Consider the following 27,604-nt stretch of genomic DNA (forward strand, 5'->3'; position numbering starts at 1 on the left):
GACAAATCAGAATTCTGTTTATTAAAAAAATACTTTACAGGGGGGAAATCTATGCATTCCATTGTACTATTTTTTTAAACAAAGAAATATCTTTTAAACAGTGATATGCTTTTACAGTCAGCTACTAAAAGAAATGCACTGTGTTAGGAATTATTCACAGAGAGGCTTAAAATTTTCCCACCAGTTTACACTATTATAAAAACCTCTTTAAAACACTTGCTAAATGTCAATAAATATACTAAGGCCACACAAAGCAAAACAGTCTTCCAGGCAATTGTACATAACTTCTATATGCAAAGACCTTAGATTATTAAAACCACAGAAAAATATCTTAGCTGCCAATCAAAACTGAATTTAATCACAAAACACTACACAAATCTATTGTATATACAACATATTAATTATAGGTATTTGCTTAGACAGAATCGAAAGTGCTATATTAAGAGAAGCCCCTTCTCGACTACATGTGCTGTTGGGTCCTAAAATTAGGTATATCAATGGAAGGCCTTAATGTTACTGGAAAGTTGTTTGTTGGACCAATATGTTTATCTACAGTAGAAAGCTTTCAGAAGATGGAGGATAAATATCCTTGCTAACAGCAATCTTCAAACACAACCAATATGGCTATAATACTCAGCATTTGCAAGGAAAGAAGAGTACAATCCTGCCAACATTAATCACATTTAAAGTTCATTTGATTTAAAATCAATGGGATTTAGAGGTGCTTATCCTGGACAGGATTGTGCCCCAGTGAAGAAAGGTTAATGCTCAGAATAAATTCAAGCATGTCAATGGCAGTATGAGAAAAACAAATACCCGTCCTGGGGCTCTGACAATAAATGAACACTCTTTTCTCCAAACATGTGTAGGAAAACTAGCAAAACCAGAGCCCTTTTCCTGTATGCAAAAACCTATATGATAGATGTCAAGAGTCCCTTAAATCTCACTTGAATCCTCTACATGTTCCATCTTCACAGAAGAGAACATGTTATTTACAAAATAGACACTTATGTTCCGGGGGGAAAAAAACAAGTTGGGAATATTAAAAGTTTAGTTCACTTATTATTTAATTTTCCTTTTTTTTTTAGTTTGCTAAATGATTCAATGGCCAAATATAGACACACAATGAACACACATCACTCTTCTTTGGTCCTTTACAAAGGAAAAGGAGGATGTGTAATAAATGAGAGAACCCTAAATTTTCCACTTAGGGGCTGCTCAATATCCTTAGGCAAGAACCATATCTGTGGGAGAGCTAATATTTAGCAAGTTCTTTAGTAATGAAAACATTAGACAGGATGTACTTAATACATTAACAAAAGATGGGGTGCATGTGGCTATCCATAAATCCTGCCCAACACAGACAATGGTGAGGGAAGATAGAAATTGCAGTTCAGTATCTGGAAGACCAAATGTTTTCTCTACCTTTCAAAAAACTAGTACTCAGCCATTATGGAAGTCAGAATGGGGAAAATGTCTTCACAGCTAGATAGTATCCTATAATAAAATAAATGTAAATATAACTCTGCCTTCTCATTTAATTCCTTTTTGTAAGTATATCATATACTGTACTACTCATAAAATGAAATTTCCTATTGGCTTTAAGTGAAGTATCAGTTACATTGGCAGATACATTTCTGTAATCTCCACATCAATATAATTTATTTCCTAACATGTTCCTGAGATATTAAAATTTAAAATCTCTTTACTTGTCCAAGAACTAAAGATTCGATGTTCCCCAAATAAACTGAGTTGTCTTGGCAATTGGAACCCAGTCACCAATATTTTTAGTAAGTTCCATGGTTGACTTTCATTATTATTCACTCAGAAATCCCATGCAAATCAGACATATTTTTCACCATGTTAATCCTACAAGCTGTTTTTCCTCATCTTCTATGAAATCCAAACAAATAAACTGGGCGTGCATGTACTAGGTTTTTTCCAGCATCCTCTCACAGGGCAGCCCCAACTTCCCTCAAAAGAATTTCAAGGGACTTTTGGAGTACTTTCCAATATTCTGCAATGGGCTGGAGAGAAAATTCAGTCCAGCCTTGCGAGTATGCACAAGTCCATGAACTCTTTGGTACTTGGCCCTGTAATTTTATAGTAAGTGACAATTCATGCTTGATGCAGCAAATTATAGCTCTATAAAGATACATGTAAAGTGAAATTAAGGTAAGTGAGCAGGAACAAAATGTTTGAAGCACATTTATCCAAAATACTGCAGGACTGCATTTACACATCATAGCGTAATTCTGATACTAACAACTCTAATTAGAAAAGAATGGAAAATTGGTCCAAGAGTCTTCATCTAACTTAAAAATTTTAGTTCTGAAAAATAAAACCCAAAAGGCTACTTCATACTGCTGTAATTTAACGTGCAAGACAACTTATTATTCGGAGAAATCCAGTCTTATGCTCAATAGAACACAGCTAACCCTGGTTGAGATGATGGGTGTATTTCAGCAACTCCTGTTCCCCTTATAACTGTCTGAAAAGCTGCTCTAGAGGACAGGTGAACCATCCAGAACAGTGTTATGGGACATAACACTGGGCCTGCAAAAGGAATGAGGGAAGTAATGGAAATTATTTACTTCCTTTTTCTAGCACGTAGCCTCCACTGGATTTTCCTGCTAAAAGGAAGGATCCCTTCTATTTACCAACAGACAAGGTTGGATTCAACCTGCATTGTGCATGTTAATTGGCAAAAATTAATGTTGCACTATACCTTTCTTAAATGATATGAGTGTACATGTTGCTACTTTATAAAGCTTGTTGGTTTGGAAGTTTTATTTCAAGACAGGAAAAGCTGACCAATGAATAACTTCTCCTTCAGCTGTGAAGCCTTTCCCATGTTTTCCGATTCCTGAGCGGTTTCTACACAGTGCTGTCTTTTCAGGTGACAGGTGTCCATGTAGTTGAAACGTCCAAGAGAGAAAGCTAAGCCGCCTTTCTTCAAATGGCCATATACAACATATGGGTGAGAAGAAATCAATGCTTGGAAGACTAGTAAAATGAAAAAGAAATGCAAAAATAAATATGGGATTGGTCAAATCTAAATGATTTGCTGACACTCATATTGCCTGTGAAGAATTTTACTTTAAATAGACCACTGAAACATGAAAATTCTTCTAGACCAAGAGTTTAAAAAAAGTGGAAAAGGCTAGAGTACACAAAGGTTATTTCTGAACCAGTATTGGTCAACCTAGAATTCTTTGTTAAGATAAAAAGCTACACTCCTGCATAAAAACACAATACTTTTTGTAGAAAGATTTTCATCCTAACACTGTATTTACACAGATTACATTACAAATCAACACTACTCCAATCTGAAAATTCATTTTAAGCTGAAATATTTTCTATGCGTCTTCAGGTATGTACCAAAGACAATACATATACATGTATATATCAGGAGTAATACAGTTCTACCTAAATCACTGCAATGTTTTCTGGTTATTTTGCTATTGGTTTAAAAGTGTGCCCTCTGTCGAGAGATGCTAATAGGCATATAATCTACACAAAACAATATTGCACAAAGTAATTGCTATTATAAACAGATTAACATTTGCAAAATTTTCCAAAGAATTGATATCAAAGATGCATTGAAATAAACAAAGCTTCTTTTTCTACTTGCATTGATGTAGTGCTCCAGATCTGTCCCTTACTCTACAAGTTGCATTTTTAACAATTTTGATTGCACTTTAATGAGGTTGACATCCTATAATTTGGGGGCCCGATTCTTCTAGAACCAGAAATAAATATAATTTTGTATACAGAAAACGAGTGAAAGTTGATTATAGTTATTATTGGGAAATACTGTGTGACTGATAAACAGTGTTAGTTATTGACACTGAACATACCAGGATGTGCTATTTAAACTTCCAACACGGCACTAGGGTACCCAAGACTTATATGTGAAAATATCAGTCCATTTGTGATAACCTGTGAACTGGCAATATAGAATTTCTGACAGTAAAGACAACCAATGTATATACCTTAGCCTACACTATTGGATTAAGTGCATCAATAGAAAGGAGCCGATGGTTTCCTCTCATATGCTTGATGTGCATTAAACAAGCCACCAGCTTCGTTAGAACACTGTAAAGCCTTAAAGTGCTCAAAGACGGCAGTTTCCTTGGAGAGACTGCCAACAGTTAATTTCATTAGACACTAGTGTTCTGTTATGCAGTCAAGGAAGATATTAAAAAGCAACATTCCCACGAACATTAAAAGCAGAGGCATGGGAAGTGTTAGATTAGTCGTCATCACAATTCAACAAGATCATATACTCTGCCACTAACTTCATTATGGATGTGTGTTGGTAAGCACTGAACATCTACTTTGCTGGTAACTTAAGTTTCCACCAGGCTTTCAAAATCTCTCACACATACACAAATAAATGTAATGGATCATTAAAAGTGCTGTGCTCTCATTCATTCACACCATTAATAGAGTGGGAGAGTCATCTTGTGAATCCTCAACAGAAACCATCCCTTTTATTCTGAAAGCAAAGGATAAATAGATGGAGCAGTTTCAGATTTACCAAGTGATAAATATTTGATGTTTCTGAAAAGGAAAAAAAACTATATTTAGATATTGAATTATTACCTCATTCCTTTAAAAAATACACAAAAAGTGTAGTCCACTACTACATGCTGCACTAAGGGAGTAAAATACAACTCTAATTTTGCATAATCTGTGTAAAAAAGATATGCCTGACATTTTTGGAATGTCACCTTTTGTTATAGAATTATAGGCAAGATATTTCCAATAAAACATAACCCAGTTATAAAACTATACCTTCACATCAAAATTTTAAAAAGCAGTTTTAAAAATGTATATGATTATATACATATCACACAAGAGAGCACATATGATCATCCTGGGGACTGCGCTGCTTATATGGTTCTAGTTTTTTAAAAAACTGGAAGAGATTGAACCATCAGCTTATCTTGTTGCAGGACAAGTCATGAGAGAGATGAAAACAGCGGTGGCGGTGGTATTGTTGCTGTCTGCACATCTCTTCCTACTTCCTCAGGCTCCTCTTTCACAAGCATGCATTGATTTTCTTCTGATAACATCTCGTTACGGGTGGTACTGTCCATATTTGAAATGCTATCTGTACTCTGAGAATTCTCCCCTGCAGGATAGTATTGTTTGAGTCTTATATGCCAAGCTAAGCTGCAGACAGCTGAAACTGTCTTGAATTGATGAATGACATTTCTAGGGATGAAGTAGATGTCATTGTCACAAAGCTGAATTCTAGCATAGCGAATCCCTTCTCGTCTCATTTGGTTCAGCTTGGCTTCATCGACCCATTGAACACACTGAGGGAGAAAATAAATGAGAGGTAATACATATCTCCAGTCCAAAACATGCATTTAGCTGCAGTGCACAAGTTCTGCCCAGAACTAATTTTTAGATTTATTATTTGATATTAAAAACTGAGGAAACTAAGCAGCCTTAATATTTAATAGACAAAACCTATTTTGAATTGGAGCTGCAACTGTACAACGAAGGAAATGTCTGTTATGCAAGTAAAAGCATCTGCTATTATAAAAGAAAGCAAGAAGTTTAGATTTCAAAATAGTGATAGTATACTAGGCCAAGGTAAGTGTGAACCTGTATAAACCAGGTGAGAGCAAACTGGTCTATAGGCTTCCAATCACTTTCTGGATTGAAAAAGGCATCTACAGGCCTAAATGGGAGTGGAACAATCACGAAAATGTGACAAAATTGATACTAGGATTCCCTCCTATCAAATTCCGACATAGAAATAGTTTTGCACCCTTCAAAATTTGGGAGTAGTGGCCTGGGTGAAGTGTAGATGCAGGGTCACTCCGAAGGTAGTATGTCCCCATTATGACTGGCAGTTTCCCACCTCTCAATTCACAATTCTTAGCCCAGCCTTGTTAATAAAATAGCCCTGTGAAACAAGAGATTCATGCCCTCCATAAATCATCTGATTTGGCTGCCCAGAAACACATTAAGCAGTTCAAGGTCTTTCTGTTGGCATTATTTAAACAAACATGCGCTCCATTTTAAAAAGCAGCAGTGAGAACAACACCCTACCCAAGACACAAATAATGAATCAATAAGTAAGAATAAATGCTGTGTGTTTAAAAGCAAGAAAATAAATTTAAGAACAGGAAGAAGAAATTCTAAAATGTTCCGCCTCACTATTTACCAGGTTGGATCTTTGCTTTTTTAAATATCATGTCAGAAATTGGCACTTAGCCTGCTTCAGTGCTGGAAGGGCTGTACTGTGTATCTGGTGTGAGAAAATTGGCAGTGTTTCTGCTGTTTTTCCATCAGAAACACTGCCCAGGGGATGCCTGGATGTGTTACAATCCTGTGTGAGGCTTTTCATGGGAAGCTGAAGCTGACAGACCAGAGCTCACCCTGTCTCGCGGATTCAAACCTCTGACCTTGAGGTCAGCAGTTCAGCTAGAACAAGGGTTTAACCCACTGAACCACCACAGCTCCTGAATCTTTAATAATGATACGTCACTTTGGATATTAATTTTAATTCACATGATTCTAAGTTACATAATGTCTGATATGAATAGACTCAGGACTGCACAATGCAAAAGCATTGAAACAGGGAAGCCTTTAAAATCAAGTACTAAAATATGCCTACTTGCTATAAGTGTGCAAATATACTTTAAAGTTAAGACTCTACTTTGAAGCAGATACACCTACCAATAACATTTCAGAAAATCAGTTCATGCAGAACTCAAATGAGGCTGTGGAAGGGAGTTTGTGAATGCACTTTTCATAGGGTACAAATATTTTTATTATTTGAATTATATAACTGTGGATACAAAAGTATAGCATGGATATAGTGCATTTCCTGAACAAAGTTATTTCTAAGAAAGGTATTTCTTAGCAAGTTTTCTAAGTGTTGCTAACACAAAGCAGTAAATACTGCTTTACACATTGCTGCAATACCTGTGATGCATGAATGGATGGGCGCGATTGGTGGCAAGGCATTCAAAGTTCATTTATATAACATGGCAGATTCTGATAAACATTTAGCAAAATAAAATGCATGTTTGTCACATAGCTAAATAACAAAAATAAAAATAGCAGCAACTAACAACTTCATACACTGAAACCATTTGTAAATAAATTTAAGATTCAGCAAAGGAGCACAGACTACCTGTGAGACTGGAGGTTCATGTAGATCCAACTGAAGTCTTTGAACTACATCAGTAAAATCCTCAGCATGAAAACAAACTACATCTTTGGTTATACGAGGCTGGTCACTCCTAGAGAAAGAGTTTAAAACTACTTCAGTATGTGTAATTATATCTGTGAAAACAGCATAAACTGAGCTATGCTCAATTACTGCTATAAATATATACCATTTTATAGCTCACCTCTGAGGATGCTTGCCATAGATGCAGGCGAAACGTCAGGAGAAATGCCTCTAGAACATGGCCATATAGCCCGAAAAAACCCACAAGAACTGAGCATTTTATAGCTGTTTACAACCCCAGGCACTGCAGAAGAAGCTATGTGCCTTGCCTTTCATACCAATGTCTATGGCCATAATTATATTCCATTTCTTCATTGTTCACAGGATGAACCCTCTGGGAGAGGTCACCTGGAGTTTTGGGAGTATGGTGCCACCTACATGCTGATGACACCCAACAGTATTATTCCTCCGCACCTAAAGCCAAGGAAGCTGTCCTGACCCTAAACCAGTGTCTGTCATCAGTAATGGACTGGATGAGGGCAAAAACATTGAAACTTAATCCAGACAAGACAGAGGTACTCCTGGTCAGTCAAAAAGCAGATCAGGAAATAAGGATTCAGCTTGTTCTGGATGGGGTTACACTCCCCCTGAAGACACAGGTCCACAGTTTGGGAGTCCTCCTGGCCTTGGCACTGAACTTGGAGGCCCAGGTATCAGTGATGGCCAGGAGGGTTCTTGCACAATTAAAACTTGTGTGCCAACTGTGCCCATTCCTTGAGAAGCCAGATCTGGCCACAGAGGTCCATGCCTTAGTTACATCCCTTCTCGATCTACTATAGTTCAGCTGGTCCAAAGAGCTGCCGCCAGGTTGCTATTATTTATTTATTTATTTATTTATTGCATTTATTGACCGCCCCACTCAGCCCGAGGGCGACTCGGGGCGGTGAACAGCAACAAAAAGAACAGTGTACAATAAATCACGACAATACAGACCAGACAATACAAACATAACATATACTTATACTAAAAATCCGCTTCGTCAAGTCCTGGGGTCATAGCCAAAATTCATAGTCCTAGTTCATTCCAGTGTCGTTTCAAGATACACTCAGTTGAAGGCCTGCTCGAAGAGCCATGTTTTCAGGCCCCTACGAAAGGCCATCAAGGAGGGCGCCTGTCTAACTTCAACAGGGAGGGTGTTCCACAGCCGGGGGGCCACCACCGAGAAGGCCCGCTCTCTCGTCCCCGCCAGACGTGCCTGTGAGGCAGGCGGGACCGAGAGAAGGGCCTCCCCGGATGATCTCAAGGCCCTCGTGGGCTCATAGGCCGAGATGCGGTCTGCAAGGTATTTTGGGCCGGAACCGTTCAGGGCTTTGTAGGATAACACCAGCACCTTAAATTGGGCCCGGTAGCGAATCGGCAGCCAGTGGAGCTGGGACAGCAGGGGCGTTGTATGCTCTCTGCGTCCTGCTCCCGTTAACAACATGGCTGCCGCGCGTTGGACTAGCTGAAGCTTCCGGGCCGTCTTCAAGGGCAGCCCCACGTAGAGAGCGTTGCAGTAGTCGAGGCGGGATGTGACCAAAGCGTGTACCACCGTGGCCAAGTCAGACTTCCCAAGATACGGGCGCAGCTGGCGCACGAGCCTAAGCTGTGCAAATGCTCCCCTGGTCACCGCTGAAACCTGAGGCTCCAGGCTCAGCGATGAGTCCAGGGTCACACCCAAGCTGCGAACCTGCGCCTTCAAGGGGAGTGCGACCCCGTCCAGCACAGGCTGTAACCCTATACCCTGTTCGGCCTTGCGACTGACCAGGAGTACCTCTGTCTTGTCTGGATTTAGTTTCAGTTTGTTCGCCCTCATCCAGACCATTACAGCGGCCAGGCACCGGTTCAGGACTTCGACGGCCTCCTTAGTAGCAGGTGGGAAGGAGTGACAGAGTTGGACATCATCTGCGTACAGGTGACACCGCACCCCGAAACTCCGGATGATCTTACCCAGCGGCTTCATGTAGATGTTAAACAGCAAGGGGGACAAGATGGAACCCTGAGGAACGCCACAGATCAACGGCTGTGGCGCTGAACAGGAGTCCCCCAGCAACACCTTCTGAGTACGACCCTCCAGAAATGACCGGAGCCACTGCAAAGCAGTGCCCCCAAGACCCATCTCTGCAAGGCGCCCCAGAAGAATACTGTGGTCGACGGTATCGAAGGCCGCTGAGAGGTCCAGGAGCACCAACAGGGACACACTCCCCCTGTCTAGCTCCCGGCGCAGATCATCCACTAAGGCGACCAAGACCGTCTCGGTACCATGTCCCGGTCTGAAACCAGACTGTGCCGGATCCAGATTATCCGTGTCTCTCAAGAATACCTGGAGTTGTGAGGCCACCACGCTTTCCATGACTTTGCCCAAGAAGGGAAGATTGGAAACAGGCCGAAAGTTGTCCAATTTAGTGGGGTCAAGTGATGGTTTCTTCAACAGCGGCTTTACAACAGCCTGTTTTAGGCTCGCTGGAATCTTGCCTTCCCGAAGGGAGGCATTAACCACCACCGTTACCCACTCGGCCAACCCCCCTCTGGCCTCCTTCAGAAGCCAGGATGGGCAGGGGTCTAGGATGGACGTAGTGGGTCTCATTCCTCCAAGTATCTTGTCCACATCCTCGGGTTTCACAAACTGAAAAGAATCCAACAAAATCGGACAAGCAGGTGCTTGTGTCACATCCACAGAGACTGCATCTAATGTGGCGTCCAGCCCAGAGCGGATCAAAGCGACTTTGTCTGCAAAGAACCGAGCAAATGCTTCACAGCGCGCTGCCGAGTTGTCAGGGCTCCCACCTGAAGTAGGGGGAGTTAAAAGACCTCTGACAACCCGAAACAACTCCGCCGGACGGTTTTTTGCAGACGCAATAGTGGCCGCAAAGAAAGTTTTCTTTGCGGCTTTTATTGCCGCGGCATATGCCCTTAAAAAGGACACAAACCGTGTTCGGTTTGACTCGGTTGGGTCTGAGCGCCACACGCTCTCTAGAACCCTCTTCTTTCGCTTCATCGCTGCCAGCTCCTCAGTAAACCAAGGCGCTGGTTTAGCTCGGTTACTCGAGAGGGGACGTTCCGGAGCGATCTTGTCAATAGCCCTGGTCATCTCCCCATTCCAGAGAGCGACCAAGGCCTCGACATGATCACCTACCGCGGCGGCGGGAAACTCCCCAAGAGCCGTCAGGAATCCACTCGGATCCATTAGCCTCCTGGGGCGGACCATCCTAATGGGTCCTCCACCCTTGCGGAGGTTAGGGGGCGCAGTGAGCCTAAATCTAATCAGGAAGTGGTCGGACCATGGCAACGGAGAGATAGACAACTCCTCCACACCGCCACTCTGCTCCCATCCCTGACAGAAAACCAAGTCCAATGTGTGTCCAGCACAGTGGGTGGGGCCAGTTATTCGTTGGGACAGCCCCATGGTTGCCATGGCGGACATGAAGTCCTGAGCCGCACCTGTGAGGGTTGCCTCGGCGTGGATGTTGAAGTCCCCCAGCACAAGAAGCCGTTGGGACTCCACCGCCAGGCTCGAGACCACCCCCGCTAGCTCAGGTAGGGAGACTGTAGTGCAGCGAGGTGGACGGTACACTAACAGAATCCCTATTCTGTCCCGGTCACCCACCCTCAGGTGGACGCATTCAAAATTTGTGGTCTGCGGGATGGGGCTCCTGGTTAGATGGATGGAATCTCTATAGACCACTGCGACACCGCCTCCCCGTCCTCCGGCTCTTGGTTGGTGCTGCACGGAGAAACCTGGAGGACAGAGCTGGGAGAGGTTTACGCCCCCCGCTTCATCCAACCAGGTCTCCGTGATGCACGCCAGATCTGCCCGCTCCTCCAGGATTAAATCCTGGATCCAAGATGTCTTTCCGTTGACAGACCTGGCGTTCAACAGCACCACCTTCAAGCCAGAGGGCCCGCTCACCTGGTTACACCAATTTACCTTAGGAGACCGATTGGGAATAGTCAATTTAGATAAGCGGTCCGAATTGAGCCGAATTCGAGGTCTCCTTCTCCCGCATCTCCTCCTTCCCACCACGACCTCTATGGGGGCCCCTCGGCTAGTGGAACACCTCCCCCCCTCCATGCCGCAGTTCCGAGCCATACGATCCCTTTCTCCTACACTTGTTGTTAGGCTTATAGGTTCTTGCCAACATCCCCCCTCCCCCTCCTCCCCCCTCCCCACCACATCTTCAATCACAGGCTCCAGAACACCACCCCTTCTGCCCCCTCCGCTACAAAAAAGCAACAGGAACAATACACAAATGGGGGCAGGGGACCACATGGGTAGCAGCAAAACAGATGGTAATTGATGTTCCGACTACTACAATGGGACAGTTCATAAAGTGCTAGCTGGGGCTGGCTACAGGGAGCGGACAACCCCCCATTGCAGCAGCTCCACTGACTGCCAGTCTGTTTCTGGGCACAATTCAAGGTGCTAGTGATGATCTTCAAAGTCCTAGATGGTTCAGGTCCAGGTTATTTGGTAGACTGCATTCCCTTGTACAAACCTGCCTGGGCCCTGAGATCTTCAAGAGAGACCCTTCTCTCGGTCCCACTTCCATTTCAAGCATAGTTGGTGGGAATGAAAGAGTGGACCTTCTCAGTAGCTGCTCCACAACTCTAGAACTCCCTGCCCAAGGAAGCCAGAATGGCCCCCTCCCTACTGTCTTTCCAGCAGCAGGCTAAAACCTTCTTATTCAGGCAGGCTTTTAAAGAAGGTTTTTAAGATCAAGTCAGGGGCTGCTGTGGTTTTTAGCTTTGAATATGTTTTAACTGTGAATTTTAATACTGTTAGGTCTAATTCTGTTTTAATGTTTACATATTTGTATGCTTTAAATTGTGTAGTCACAGTGGCACAGCGGGTTAAACCGCTGAGCTGTGATCTTGCTGACCAAAAGGTCAGCAGTTTAAATCCAGGGAGTGGGGTGAGCTCCCACTGTTAAGCCCCAGTTTCTGCCAACCTAGCAGTTCGAAAACATGCAAATGTGAGTAGATCAATAAGTACTGCTCCAGCAGGAAAGTAATGGCACTCCATGCAGTCATGCCAGAAAGGGAAAACCTTTACCTTTACTTTTAATGTAGGTCACTTAGTGTCTCCTTTGGGAGAGATAAATTGGGGTATAAACATATAATAATAATAATAATAATAATAATAATAATTATTATTATTATTATTATTATTATTCCTCTTTTTTCTACCTTATTAGCTTATGCCCTCTTTGCTTTCACCTATATTCCCCAAACCACAGATGGAGAGTTATGTAGACTTCCAAATGTTGTTGGACTTGCAGCATAGCCAATGGTTAAGACTACTAGGAGTTCCAGGACAACAACTGAAGGTCCACCCATTATCAACCATGCACAAACCTATCCCAAGGCCACATGTTTCTAGGTCATGAAAAATCCTGTTTCAGGAAATGGAGCTGTGAAATGAATGCAGTGGAATCATTCAACTGTGATCTGCTGCCAGGAAAATGGAGGGGTGGGTTTCAACAACATATTCCACATACCTCCAAAATCTACTCTAGAAAGCTAGGATTTCTTCTCATGCATGGGTCAGCTGCATACAGCCCCACATGGTTTTGACTTCTTCCCCATTTTCAACTAAAACATGGAAAACTATATTCCAGCAAACAGGCTCTGCCTTTATATCAACCAGATCAATCTTTATTTTAAAATATCAAAAATAAGGTTTCCCCAAGAAGAGCACATTCCCCAATACAAGTCCACAACATCAAATTAACACACTGAGTGAGAACATGGGCGAGAGCCTTGTCTACCAAAGCAGAGACCCAATGATGGCAATCCTGGTGAAACCAGTACAAAATAAAACATGACTTTTTGCTAGTGCCTTTGTAGTCAGTCGATTTAATCTAAATCTGATTGTATGCATGATTTAAATAAGATGTAGGCAAATATTGGGTGTTATGGATCATACTGTCTTCCCAAAAGAACTTAGAGGAACGCCCAAGCCATTTTTAAAATTATCCCCAAATTCCCTTAGGAGGCAAAGGGAGTATTTTTGCCAAGTTTTTTTTTAAATTCCTCTGAGCCACTTTAGGCCCAAGCAGGTCTTTTTTTTTTTTTAACAACTGGAAGCAACACAGAACTTTGGGGCAACACTTTTTTTGATAAAGAAGTTTGAAAAAAATTATGACCCCAGGGAATTGCAAAGGCCACAAAAACAGACCAAGTGCCTCTGTTTAAATTGTGCTAAAATGTTTTAATTGGTTTTAAACATTTAATTTTTACCTGTCAGATTGCTTAATACATTTAGTCAATTTAAATTAGTCTTACCATTCAAAATTCTTTTCAATGGTTAACATTGATCTTATTGTATGCTGCCATGAGATTTCTGGCTACAGAACAGAATATACATATATTATAATTTGCTACAAGATATACCAATGTGCTTACCATTCACCAAACTGGACAGCTTTAAGCACACCAACAGCTGCAGTACTCTGCCAGTCAAACCCTTGCCCAACATGATCAGCATGTGCTCTTGTTCTGTCTTCAAAGAGAACTTCGCGGGGTTCACTGGTCCGAGGTAGATACTGGAGGTTTTTTATTTCATTCATTGATCTATGAAAGATGAAAACAGGGGGAAAGCTTTTAGAATTCTGAGTATGAGAGAAAATACAAATTTTACATTAAAAATGAAAGCCCTTCCACAGAATCTTTTGAATGGGTGTATAAGACACTGTTTTGATATTGTAGAATTCAACTGTAGTTTTACTTAGTGTAATCTAATATGAAAGAGAAAAATGGTTGCAAGCCACAAATTTCACTAATAAATCGCTGAAGTCCACGCAATCATTCTTTAAATTGGATCATATTTTACATTGCCAATAATATTTTGTTTAACATCAAGTGCTATGGAAAACTACTTATTTTTCAATTACAAAAATATAACACATAAGGCAAGTTTTTACTTCTCACATACATAAATCCCAAATCTTAAACAGTAAACTATGTCACATCTTACCATTTAAAGGTTCACCATTTAGCATTGCCTTATGAATTTTGTATGTTCTATCCTGTAAAAAATTCTCAAGTGTAATACAGTATGACCCACATGTCCACAGGAAATACATTCCTAGACTGATGATGGAAATGTGAAACCGCAGATAGTAGTAAACCCCATTCAAAGGAACAACCTTTAGTGGAAGCATACCATGAATTCACATTGGAAGATCGAGAAAATGCCTCGAGGGAGAATCTTTCTAACATTTCTAGGTCCTCCACTGTGACTCCATGATAACCATCTGGCAGAGGCATACCATAGAATTAACCTAGGAGATCTAGGAATGCCTATAAATACAGTTTCTAAACATAGGTATGGGAAATTGTGGGAATTGGTTTTGTGGATACAGGGGTCGCACTGCAAATAAATTTCAAGGATACTGTTCAAGCCTTAATTTTATAATGGGTACTCAAAACAGAAGTATATTCTACTATATGCAACTACAACTATGTAAAATAAATTCTGGAAGAAAATGAAAAGATAAGATTATTGGATTCAGTAGTTTGGGTTCTCCCGACTATTGTTGCAATTCAACTCCAACCGCCCCCCAATTAACTCCCAGGGATTATGACAGTTATAGTCCAACAATGTCAAGGGACTACAAGCTGAGAACTGATAATTGCTGCAATACATATGACTTTAACTTCAGAAAAATGTTGCAGCCACTGCATTAGTAAGCCTGTGCAGAATTTAGATCTACTATCAAGTTAAGTCTCCTATGTGAATGACATGCATACAATGATAAACCATGTATGCATAAAGCATCAAGCACTTTAAATTGTGATGTTTGGGGCAAAAAGGACTACAAACCCAATTTGGGGGGTTTATAGCATAATTACTATACATGGCATTTTACTAAAGTAGGTGTCTGCTCTAAATACTTTATAATGATATGCATGACAGAAGAAAAAATGTGGAAAGTTAGAAGATAACATGGATCTATTTCTGTAATGCGTGCCAGAACCCTTTCATTCCTATTTTCAAGATATAATTAACTGAATTAAACACTAGAGATACAAAATAAGGGCTTTAGGCTTCCCAAAACTTTCCTTCAAAAAGATTGCATTACCTTCGCCGTTTGAATGGTGACTTTGGCATATCAGCTGTTGGAATCATTTGTTCGCCTGGTCTTACCCACATGATGGGCCCATCATCGCTTTGCGATCTGCATTGCAGTCTGAGACTAGAAAGAGTACCCCAAGGCAAAGTCATCTGTAAACCACAAAAGAAAAGCTAAATCAAATAAAACAAACTGCTGACCTCTTGTAGAGAATCTTTGTCAAAAATAAATCTCTACACAGATTTTGTTAATAGAACTACACTTCTAATATCTGAGCATGATAAATCATTCAGTTATGTGGTAAAAGTATTCTCGCTCAGGGCTTTTCTCTCTTATTTAACTATTCTGTCACATAGTAAGGTTATAAATGCTCATCCACAGTGCTAATGTCAGTTAAAAATTAAACAAGTTTCCTATAAATGTTTTAGATAAAATGAATAAATTAAAATAAGCAAAAGTTAGTTCTTACCCTAAGAAATGGAGATTCTTCCAACATATCAAGAAATTCTGGGAAATAGTCTCCAACTTCTTCATCCACTGCTCCAACAAGACTGATCTGCCTCATTGGACCTGCTCTGTAGGTTCCACAGCAGTATGTTCGACTGACCTATACAAATATCAAATAAAAATATTTTGTATATCACAGCACTAAACTACTTACTGCTGTTTGCTATGTCACTGTGAAATATCCCAAAACAGATTTCATTATGCACAAATACAGAAATGAAAAGAATATGAGAACAAACATACATACAATACTGTAGTAGTGCCATATCAATCTAACTTTTCTATAGGAAAAGTCATGACTAACATGCACTAAGAAATATAACCAGAATAGGCAGCAAAACTTGATATTTATTAAAGCTCTAAGAGAACAAGACAATATAAGCTCTCCCTGTGTCACACATAAACTAGCAAACGATGCAAGGACCCAAATGATAGCACTTACCACCCTGGGGAAAAAAACAGAAGAATACCCTGAACTGGAAACACATTTGTGAAAACCAAGAAGTACAAGTTGCCCTGTTTCATCGAAAAGCTGGGGATATTTTGTCAAATATGATGTACCAAAATTAAAATATATTATGGGGGAAGAAAAGTGGTTTGATTATCCAAATCCACAACTAGATATGAAAGCATGTAAATAAATAACTTCCTGTAATCTCCTGCAATAGAAACAAATCCACAGAGAATCTATTCCTGTTTTCCTTGCATAAGAATTTTTAAAACAGTTAAGTAGCTTCTCTGGATTCATAACTGAGAAAAATCCCAAAGTGTCAGGAAATAAACAGCTGTTTTTCAGTCAGTTATAATTCAAGCATTAAATATCCATCCAACTCAACATCAATCTTAGAAAACAAGTAAAGGTTTTAAAAATCCAAAGATCATCATTCCAAATGCATACTATATTGCAGAGAAAGGGAGCCCTGTCAACATCCAAATGTCACAGTGGCATCTAAACCATAGGAAGCTGTCTTAGTTCCAAACAAGTGTCTACACTTTAGATATACTCCTGGAGTCAGCTTTTGAGTATAGAGGTCCAGATTTATGCAGCAGCCAGGAGTAGTTCGGCACATTTAAAACTTGTTTGCCTATTGCACCTGTTCTTTCAGACACTGGATCTGGCCATGGTGGTACATGCCCTAACTACAATCTATTTGGATTACTGTAACACATGCTCTATATGGGGCTGCTTTTGAAGAAGCTTCAACTATTAACAAAGAGCTGCAGCTAGAGTGTCAACTGATTTAGGTTTTTAACTAGGAATTTTTAAATACTGTCTATATTTAAAACTGTTTTAATGTTTGTATATTTGTATATTTCAAATGGTTATGATTATGCTTTTATGTTAACAAATAATAATTATTAAACTATTTTAGAATGTTTATGTCATTCTTATAGATGGTTTTATTGCTATATGTGTTCGTTGTTTGTACTGTCTTTAAAATGTTGTGAGCCACTTTGGGTCCCATTCAGGGAGAAAAGCAGGACATAAGTATAGGTTATTATTATGTTAAGCCACTTTGAGTCCTCTTCGGGGGAGATAAAGCGGGGTATAAATAAATTAATTAATAAATAATAATAATAATAATAATAATACATCAGAGGGATCATACTACTCCCCTATTATGTCTGCTCTACTGGCTACCAGTTTGATTCCTGGAATAACTCAAAGGAACGTTTGGACTGTGATTTCTCTCAGCCAAAAGCTAGGAAATAGGAACAATCCAGCCCATGCTAGGGTTTGTTTTGTTTTTGCTTCAAACAGCAACTACCTGAATCCTCCAGAATAAGTATATTTTCAGAGTATGTGTTCTAGAATGCAGAAAGAATATTGAAAAACGGTCCTTGGTTCTTTATTGTCACATGAGATGACACATTCTCCAGACAAAATATCATTTGCTATTTCATGTTCACAACTTTTAATGTGAAGAAGGTAATCAGACAATCCCCGATTGTCCATCCCAACTGCTGCTGCCATGAACTGAGAAGGTGAGAAGAACAGCCAGGCACAGCTCTATGACACCTAAGACCAGAAGACTATAAAAGTCCCTCCACCCATCCCAACTGCCACCAACCCTGGCCTCGAATGGAAAGATGAAAAATCAAGCACAATTCCATCTGGGCACCAAGTCAGATAAAAGGGCCTTCATCCATCCTAACTGCCACTGCCTCTGAGAGAACAGAAGAATCAGGAGAATCTACTAGACTTAATCTCCTCCCACACTGCCTTTTCCTTGTGTATCATATCTAATTTATTAAGTCTGAATACAGGAACCTGTCAAATTAACAATTTGTAAGCCACTATAAGAACCTTTGTGGCTGATGAGCTGGGTACAGATGAAATAAAATACCAGTAACTTCAAGCACATGATCTGCATGCAGAGTATCCAATATGAAATCACATGATCTTGAATTTAAACAAGACCTTTTACACAGTTGAACAACTGTATGAGAGACAAATGTTCCTTATTTCTCTGTCTGTAAGTAGCTCATCCTTTTACATTTGGCAACAAGCTGAGCCTAGCAATGTATTATAGTAACAAAATCTTAATTCCAGGCATCTATCCAGGTTCATGGGATATAAGAGAGGAGGCTGAATTTCAGAATACCCAATACATTATTACCAGTGAATAATATCACACAAATCATTATTCAGTGCAGAGACCAATAAAAACCTGAAATCCCTTTCCATTCCAGACCAATAAAATGCGCTGCTACAGGGATAGCATCAATGTACAGACAACCCCATGTAACAATAAGAAACAGTTGCCAAACAAGCTGATTTTCTTTTCCCTAATACAAATAAGCTCAGTAGCTCTAATTTAGGCAAGGTTACTGGAATGGGCTTTGCAGTAGCATGTGGAATTCATGGGCTAGGTACTAGTCAAGCAAAGTAATAGAGAATGGATTTGTGCATACCATGCACTTAAAGACTAAATGTCAAAACTTACTAACTGAAGTTGAGACTAATTGCAATAAAAATTTAATTAGTTTCATTAGCTTGAATCTTGAAACTATGCACAGCATGGTGCTTTGAACAGACATTTTAAATATAAGAAATGCTAGATTTTATTTTGTGTTATTAACAAGAGATCAAAATCTGAAAATGAATAATCTGAAATAGAAATTGGTAAAGTATGCCCTCCTAGATACTTTTTACAGCCTAAATCTCACATTTTTCATGCTTTCATGCTTTCTCAATGAAAAAGCATTGAGAAATTAAATTACATTTAATTTCCAATTAAAATGGAAATGCACACGCGCACTCCTCAAAAATATACCATTAAAGAACCTGGGAGCAAAACTGAAAATCACTTCTTGGTTGTTTTTTTCTGTCTTGGCACCAATGCCCATTGCATGGCCCACCCCAAAATCAGAGGAATACTTGTGTTGAAAATAAGACTTAACCAATACAGACTTCAAAAACTCAAATGTCAGAGGCAAGCACATAACATAATTCTGAGCATCTGTTTTCATTATGAACAAAAATAGAAAAAAAAACAACCTTCCAAAGATTTTTTTCATGCTGACAGAGCAGTTGAGCACAGCATATGGCAAAAGCAGTATTTTACTAAGAAAATATTCTTGTAGACTAGTATGATGGGGAAAATGCTTGCATTACCAAAATTATAGTTCGTAGGAAAAGGAAAGAGACACCTTCGGTCCAGCCTACTGAATAAATGTATTGTACTGGCCGGGATCCAACAAAGTACTATTGGCCCCTCACTTTTGCGGATTTCGTTTTTGCAAATTTTACTATTTGCAGATTATTTTTGCTGCCTTACGCTATTTTAATATGGACTGCAAGCCTCAGGAAACTAAGCAAGAATGTAAAAGCATGATGGGGCTTGTAATTCCCTATGAAATGACACAGAACAGTAGCAGTCAGTGGGTGGGACTGAGAGGAACAGAAAATGGCATGGATAACCCAGACACCTAGGCAGTGAGAGAAACAGCAATAAGTTTTGGCAATGTGTCTGGGACTGGTACCATATTTCAGCACACAGTCTATGATTTTTCCTTTTTTCCCCCTGGGAATTATCCAGGGACGAGCAATTGGTGAGTCATGAACCAGTGTTGGTCAACTGAAAAGCACTGCTATATGAGATTGAATATCTAAATGTATACTGTATGTGTACAGAAGTGTTTATTATAATGGTGTGATTATAACTGTATTTATGTTTTACATTGGTTGCCTATGGCTGGAGCGGCCTAGCTGTGAGAGATGCGTTGCCATGGAGACAGGGCAGAAGAGGAGGTGGGAGGAGCTTAGAGAAAAAAAGGTTTAGAAAGTGACAGTTAGGTGCAGTCAGGAGGAAGAGACCCTGAGAGAGTAGCAGAGTCAGATAGGGACTCTGAGAGAGTAGCAGAGTCAGGGAAGAGACTCTGAGGAGTGAAGAAGTGTAGAGTTAGTTTTTTAGTGTTCGTGAATATTTCTTCAGCTAGGGAGCTGAAGGGGAAAACCTCGTTAGATTACTTTAGTTAGAAAGAACTAACAGAGGCTTTTTAGGATCGCCAGTCGGTGTAAGACTGGAGATCAGTGATTTGATCCAGTATAGATCAAACAGTGAGAATATTCACAGCAGGGAACACTGAATAATAAAGCGCTTCACTACAGCAAGAGTTTATAAGTTGTAACATCAAAAGTCTGAATTGTATCGCAACCAAGTCATATTGTAACCATCAAGTATATGCCAAGCTTAACATCTTCATATTGCAACAATACGCTTTGTTTAACAATAAACTTGTTCTCTTTGGTTTTTTAAAACTGCCTCATCTCCATTAATTTTTACGTTCTGTGCATCCACTCTACAAAAATTACCTCACAACACAAACAGAGCCTTTAATATAGAGCCTTTTAATAATCAGTGGCTCCTCTCTCCCAAACTTAATCGTTTCCTCACTAATTGGTAGCGTTTATTTACAGTATGAAAGAAAATCAAGCAGTATGAAAGAAAATCAAGTTTTGATGCTTGGCAAGAAGGCAAGTAGAAGCTGCAGTTGACACAGACTTTGACACAGATTTCATTATGATAATCCCTCAGAGTATTTTCCTCATTACTGCAGGATTATGAAGTTAGTTAAATGGCAATGTTTCATGTTCTACTTCATCTTTAGAACAGCTTCTCTTACCTGAGAGTGAAAATTTGAAATGGTGGTTGTTTCAATATCCTTCTTGCCAAGAATTTCCATTTTCACCGGAGTGTTAGGAAAATTAAAAGCAAAGTAATCCAAGAAGTCTGGCAGGTAGGCAGCTGCCCCATGAACTATAGCAAGAGCATAGTATGCTGCATTTTTTTCATTCTCACTGAATGTCAAAGCAAGAAACTCTTCAGCAAATCTCTCCATCTCCACTGGAGACAAAAATGAGAGTTCGTCCATATACGCATGAAGTACCAGAGCTCCTCCATTTGACTGATGCTCTTCATGAATAAAATTACTAAATTTAGTGCCTGTTTTCAAGAAGCTGTTGCGAACAGAATGTTCCTGATGGGTAGTAAATGGAGACTGCACCCCCTGGGGTATCCTATATTCCTGCACGCCCAAATTCAACTTACACAGCTGTTCATCTTTTAGATACCTAAAAGATTCCTTGTTCTCTTCCAATTTATCATTCTCCCCTGGAGTCAAAATCTCTTTGTTGATACGGGTAAGACCAGCACACACCGTCTGTACTTCCTTGTTGTACATTTTCAGATGCCTCCCCCTTGTGTCTTCTCTGTGTTTCTTTTTCTTCTTTTTCTTTATTTTCTTTACAATAAGACTGTCAGCTCTCTGGGTCTTGCCATTTTCATCTCGGCTTTCTAGAAATAATAAGAAAATTAGTATTCTATAGTTGCAGTAAAACCACCCAAAAACACAATCAGAGACACTCGGAAATAAGCTCTATATCCAGTCCCATCCCCCAGTGTGGGAAACTATTAGCATTTTTCAGTGACTGAATGTAAAAGATTAGGAAATTGATGCATCTGCCTTGGAAAGGTGAAGTTTCAAAAAATACAAGAAAATGTCTTCAAGATTTTAAAAACAAGACTGGGAAATGGATTTTAAGTTTTCAGATATCAAATTCTTCCCCGCTTTTGCTTAAGCCAAATAAATTAAAACATTTGTTTCAAGTCTTACTAAACAAGGAAGAGACAAGTACTACAAGACTACAGACTTTGAAGTAGAACTGATTTTTCATCATTTTATTCTTTACAATAAGCACTAGTCACCTATATTAACAGCAGCTGGGAAAAGATGTTTTTACTTCAAGTTGCTACACTGATTTGTGAATTATCAGCATTTTTGTTCATGTATGCTATGATTTTGTATTACCACAGCAAATCAGAATCTCAGCTTGCATTTTAAAAAAGAAGAGCTTAATCTATATCTGTAAAGCTTCAACTGTAGAATTGGACTGACATTATTCACTTGCAATCAGAAAACCAGAGAGATGCCTGAAAGTTTTCTAGCAGCTGGGTTGGAACTTGATATCTTGTCTCTCCCCATGACTAGAAAATCCAGAACAATATTAACAATATTAGCCCCTGGAATTCCTCCTATTACTGTGAGGTGGTGAATGTGTTTATATTTGTATATAATATAATATAATATAAATGAATTAGCTCTGTTGTTCGTCCTTCTAATATATTTTACATATATATCTAATATATGTGTAAAATAAATTCACTGTTCACTCCTGAAGAGTGACAGTGTGGGCAGGCATGCTCTATCCCTTGGTAGCATCTAGAGCACTGCTAGCACTGCACATAGAATTCAAATACATAGCCATGTTAGTATGCAACATATCAGTATGAAAGGGGATCTTGCAACACCTGAAAGCCTGGTAACAAAGTTGGTAGCATAAAGTTTCATAGATTGTCTATTTCAGATGCATACTTAGTCTAAAAAACTTATGTTATCAATTTCATTATCTCATTTAATCTCTAAGGAGCTATCTATTTGAATACATTATACACAGGTCAGCCTTTGAATGCTGTTCAGAAACTACAGCTGGTAGGTCTTAGCTGGTGATATGATTCAGCTTCTGCTTCACTGGTTGGATTTCTTGCTTGTTCATTTCTGCAGTCCTTTTACATTTGGCAACAAATATAACAAAAATGTTATATTTGACCTTTAAAGTATTTCACAGCTTAGGAACAGGGACTTTCAATGGGTCCCTTATTTGATTGACAGAGGGTTACAAGGGAAAAGAGCCAGCTCTCTGACAGCGCCCTAACTGTAGGATACTCTCCTCGTGCAGCCTGGCCTGGGATCCACCTTAATCTTTCCAGCATCAAAGTCTACTTTATTTGCACTCATCTTTTATATGGGCAATGGTTTATCTGGTGATGGTTTTTAATTCCGCTGACTGTTTTTACGTTCTACCTTTATAATGTGGTATATGTTCTTTTAAAAGTGTTTTTCTATTGTACTTCCAACTTGTTTTATAAGTTGGCCTTGAATTCTGTTTTTAAGTGAATGAAAGTAAAACTTTGAGATGCATTTATTTTTCAGTAGAACTGCCAGCAAGCTTGAATTATAACACTTTTTCTGGAAACTAAGTGCGCTTAGTGCTGGTTAGTACTTGGATGGAAGACCATCAAAAACACCAGGGACTGTAAACTATATTTCTGAGAAATTGGAAAACTCACTCAGGCAGGAGACATATCTCCTCTAGATATACATAATGTGCATCTTGCTATGTTACAATTCTAACTACAACCCTCTAGCCAACTGTTGTCTCTATATAAAGGAAAGGAAAGATTTTTCCTACTTCAAAATTATTTGCTTTTTTTTCTTTTTATAGAAAATGGAACAGTGGTTCCAATCCTTTCGGAAGTTGCTTTAACCCCTTTCTCTTAGAATAATTACAGGTGTATCCTTTTCTATCAATTTGAAGACCTGCATGATCTGTTCTTCTGTTGTTGGTATGTCTTCTTGGTGGTGCCCTGCCCTCCCCCCCCGCAAGCTCTGGAACACTCTCCCTAGGGAGATTAGATTAGCGCCCACCCTGTCCACTTTCCATACAGACCTAAAAACATGATTGTTCCAATTCACTAAATGAATTGGCCTTTTTAGCCATAATTTCTAGCCCTCTAGCCATAACCTCATTCTTGACTCTTGCATTTTACTATTGTCCCAGCCCTGGAATTGTACTGTATTTAACTGACTTGGCCCTCTCAACCTTAATTTATTATCTACCTCTCACATTTTACCATCAGCCCTTATTCAGGCAGTTGTATTGCACAAGTCTTCCTCGCCCCTTAATTCAGGAATGTCTATTATCCTTGGCTACTGGTTGCTGTATGATGAATTATGTTTTTAATTATGTTTTTTGATGCTGTATATGCATTTTATTGTGCATTTTTAAACTCTGTTTCACTGGGCTTAGTTCCCATGTAAGCTGTCCTGAGTACCTTTGGGGAGATGGTGGCAGGATATATAAATAAAGTAGTAGTAGTAGTAGTTGTAGTAGTAGTTGTTATATCAGTCTTTTTCCAATTCTGTGCAGATAACTTTATAGCTTCTATTATAATGCACTGCAGCATTTTTAGCATTTATTCATTTTATTGTTCATTTTGTAGTTCTAATAAAACTAAATCTATGTCTAATTGGATTGGGATTTTGAATTTTGTTTGCAATTATTTTAGTTATTTGGTTCCAAAACTGTTGTGCTTTTGGACAAGCCCACCACTTTTAGGGAAAAGTTCCTATTTATTTACCAGACCCTCAGCAGGCTTTTTTTGTTTGTTTTGTTTTGTTTTCATACATTCTAGCCAGTCTTTCAGGGGCCAAATACCACTAGAACATCATCTTATAGAACTTTTCAATTAGATCTTAACATAAAATTCAAATCACTTCTGAGTATTCCTTGCATCTTTAAACTTAGGCATGTTTATGCAAAAGTAAATCCCCAAAAGCCAACACAGTACTGTTTAGTACCATAATTGGAAGATACATGGCTTCTAAACTGTATGCAACTGTGTCATTTTACTATTATTAGAAACAGAAAGTTACTGCTGAGTCTCACACTGGCTACAACCACACATTTCTAAAAATTAGGTAACAAATCTACAAAACAATTTGTAAAGGTCAGACTGACTAGTGTGCAATTTAGGTGTCTAACCAAAATTATACTGTTAGTGAAAAACATGTCAAATTTCTCCAAAGAACTTCATAAATGAGAATAATACTAGAAGCTTATTTATTGAGGAGCAAGTCCAAAACAATAATTATGCATGTCTCTTCAAAGTTGCCTGAATTTCTTAGGATTTTCTTAGGCAAGGAAAATGCAGACATGGATTTGCTAGTTCTTTCTTGAAAACCATAGAACATTAAAGGAAGCCAGTAAAAAATACAAAAAGAGCTGCAACCAGAAAAGACGCCATACAAAGTTAGCTATTTTAAATGTCTGATCATTTGTATCACTCCCTGAAGAACATGTTATCAATCACAAATCCACAAATACAGAATGTGCCACTTGGAACAGCCCCATGACTTCAAATTACTATTGAGTGCCAAGTCCATTAAATTTCTACGATAGGTTTTCAGAAGTGTTAAGTAAAAAGGAAGCTATGGTTATATATTTATAACACAGCTTAAGGTAAGAGTGCCAGTAACCAATACCATTTTGTAACTAACACAATGCGTTATTTCCTGTGCTTATCAAATAGAGCAATGCTTCAAAGCTGTGTGGAGAGAGCATTTAAAAACCCTTCCCTTGAACTTTTTGAGAGGCAATTTTCATGTAATTAGATGGATGGGGTTCCAGCTGGAGAGGACTCTCATAAATAAATAGGCAGCCTTTAATTGTAGTTTGCTGGAGTTAACAGAACTGTTTAACAACTAGTTCTAGATAGGTGATAGTGATGCAAATAAAATAAATCAATGGTTCTCAAATGCTGCTCTTATGTTCAGGATTTTAACTTGTAGATCTCCTGGATGTTATTACCAATACTAGAATTTTGCAAGCCGAAGTCCCAAATATTTGGAGGATCAGACCTTGAAAACAAGTGAAATAGATCAATTGAGTCTGCGAAAGTAATGATAGACTTTGAGCGAAAGATAGATAAGCAAAATTGATAGGCTTATTTCGCACCAAAGTCATCAACTGCCAAGATCCAAATGTCTAAATGATTTCAAGATCTATATGTCAGACCCCCACCCACTCATAGTAGCTATACTTGGAAAATTGTGGTACATTAAGAAAACAGAACTTCCAGCATTTACCAATCACTATGGGACTGGTTAACAGAGTCTACTGTATATATAATGGCAGATTCTAGTGTCTGTATGTTTTTCACTAATGAGGGAGAGTGTTTGACATTTGCTGAGTTAAATAGTGAGGTGAAACTGTTCTTGAGAAAAATGCTAGCTGCCAATTAATACAATGAAGAGGTGGGCAACTTGTTTCCCTCCAGATATCAGTGGGACATAACTTCCCAAATCTCTCACTACAGGTTATTATGCCGAAAAGGCCACAAACTACCAACACAGCAACACACATAAGCTAATTCACTTTCAGCAGGGGTAGTACTTCAACATGTTTTACATCATACATAATCAAGTATCATGCATCTGTTACAGAAGCTGTGCAAACTAAGAATGATTGATATGATTAACCGTCAGTTTACATGTAGGATATTATGCAAGGATATCTTAAGAAAAAAAGAATCCCACTTTGGTCTACTTCGACTCCCAGATCATACAAACTGCTCTCAGCTTTCTTCCCACCAATAATTATGAAATTGTGTCTAAAGCTGACAGTTTTAGGAGGCAAAATGACTCAATATGCCTAAGGAAACGCCCTTGCAGTATCCTTGAAGTCATAATGTTACCTGCTCCCTATTCAAAAATTTAGCTTTGGAATACAATCAGTCCACCTATGCCACAAAAAAGAAGATGGAAGGTACCTGTCATCTGTGCTAAAATAAATCAATTCTATAACCTTCAATCCCCAAAACAGAAAAAACAGTATGCATCTGAGGAGGACAGGAAAGGGAGGAGGTAGAGGAAGGTTCAATAACATTATTCCACCTTCAAATAGCCTGATAGTCACAAAATATGTATTTTTCATGAACAACTTTATTCCTGCATATGATGCATGACTTCACAGAAAGTATCTGCTTCCAATTCTGCTTGAATATTAGGACAAGATGATATATGACTTTCAAATGTATACAGAATATTAAATGGTATCCAGGGTTGCCTCCTTTAAAATTGTCAAGCCCAGGACTATACTCTACAACCCAAAATTGTCATTCAGTAGAATGACACGCTATATCTACAGGTTTATGCCCAAGCACAATGCACAACTGACTGAGCAGATCCCTCTAAGAAAAGCCAGAGTCGGAGAAAAAAGCTTGAAGTGACATGGAAGAAAAATGGAAAAGGGCTTGGCTTCCTCAGTTGTTCATTTCTTTTGATGTAAAGAAAACCAGAGCTCGCTCACATTTTAAGTAAGGCCAAAATATATCCATGAACAGCAAATAAAGCTGCCTTCATCCTATCTTCTTTGGTCCACAGTGATTCCTAGTATATCCATGTTTCTGACAGGATAAACCAAGAACTAGAGAGCATCCCGTGGGATCCAAAAAGGAGATATGTCTCAGTATATGTCTTTATTTGCTAAGATACTCAAACAAATGCCATTTTATTTATTATTTGCTTTATTTTTATACCGCATTTTTCAGCCTAAATCGGCGACTCAATGCGGTTTACAATGCAGTTTATATAACAATAACAATTAGTTAAAACACAACATACACGACAGACAATACAAGACAAAACAACGTGGTCA

General features: G+C 39.2%; 1 protein-coding gene across 1 annotated transcript in view; it reads right to left on the reverse strand.

Annotated features, from left to right (window-relative positions):
• Positions 1-27,604, reverse strand: part of RSBN1 (round spermatid basic protein 1) — a 41,437-nt gene continuing 13,833 nt past the window's right edge. Inside the window, exons 2-7 of the mRNA XM_060772600.2 lie at positions 20,953-21,623; positions 15,785-15,922; positions 15,325-15,467; positions 13,646-13,813; positions 7,163-7,271; positions 1-5,327 (exon numbers count right to left, since the gene is read on the reverse strand). Of these exons, the coding sequence (XP_060628583.2) occupies positions 4,968-5,327; positions 7,163-7,271; positions 13,646-13,813; positions 15,325-15,467; positions 15,785-15,922; positions 20,953-21,623 (1,589 nt within the window). The 3' untranslated portion in view covers positions 1-4,967. The remainder of the gene's footprint in view (positions 5,328-7,162; positions 7,272-13,645; positions 13,814-15,324; positions 15,468-15,784; positions 15,923-20,952; positions 21,624-27,604) is intronic.

Source organism: Anolis sagrei, chromosome 4, assembly GCF_037176765.1.
Source record: "Anolis sagrei isolate rAnoSag1 chromosome 4, rAnoSag1.mat, whole genome shotgun sequence".
Taxonomy (NCBI): domain Eukaryota; kingdom Metazoa; phylum Chordata; class Lepidosauria; order Squamata; family Dactyloidae; genus Anolis; species Anolis sagrei.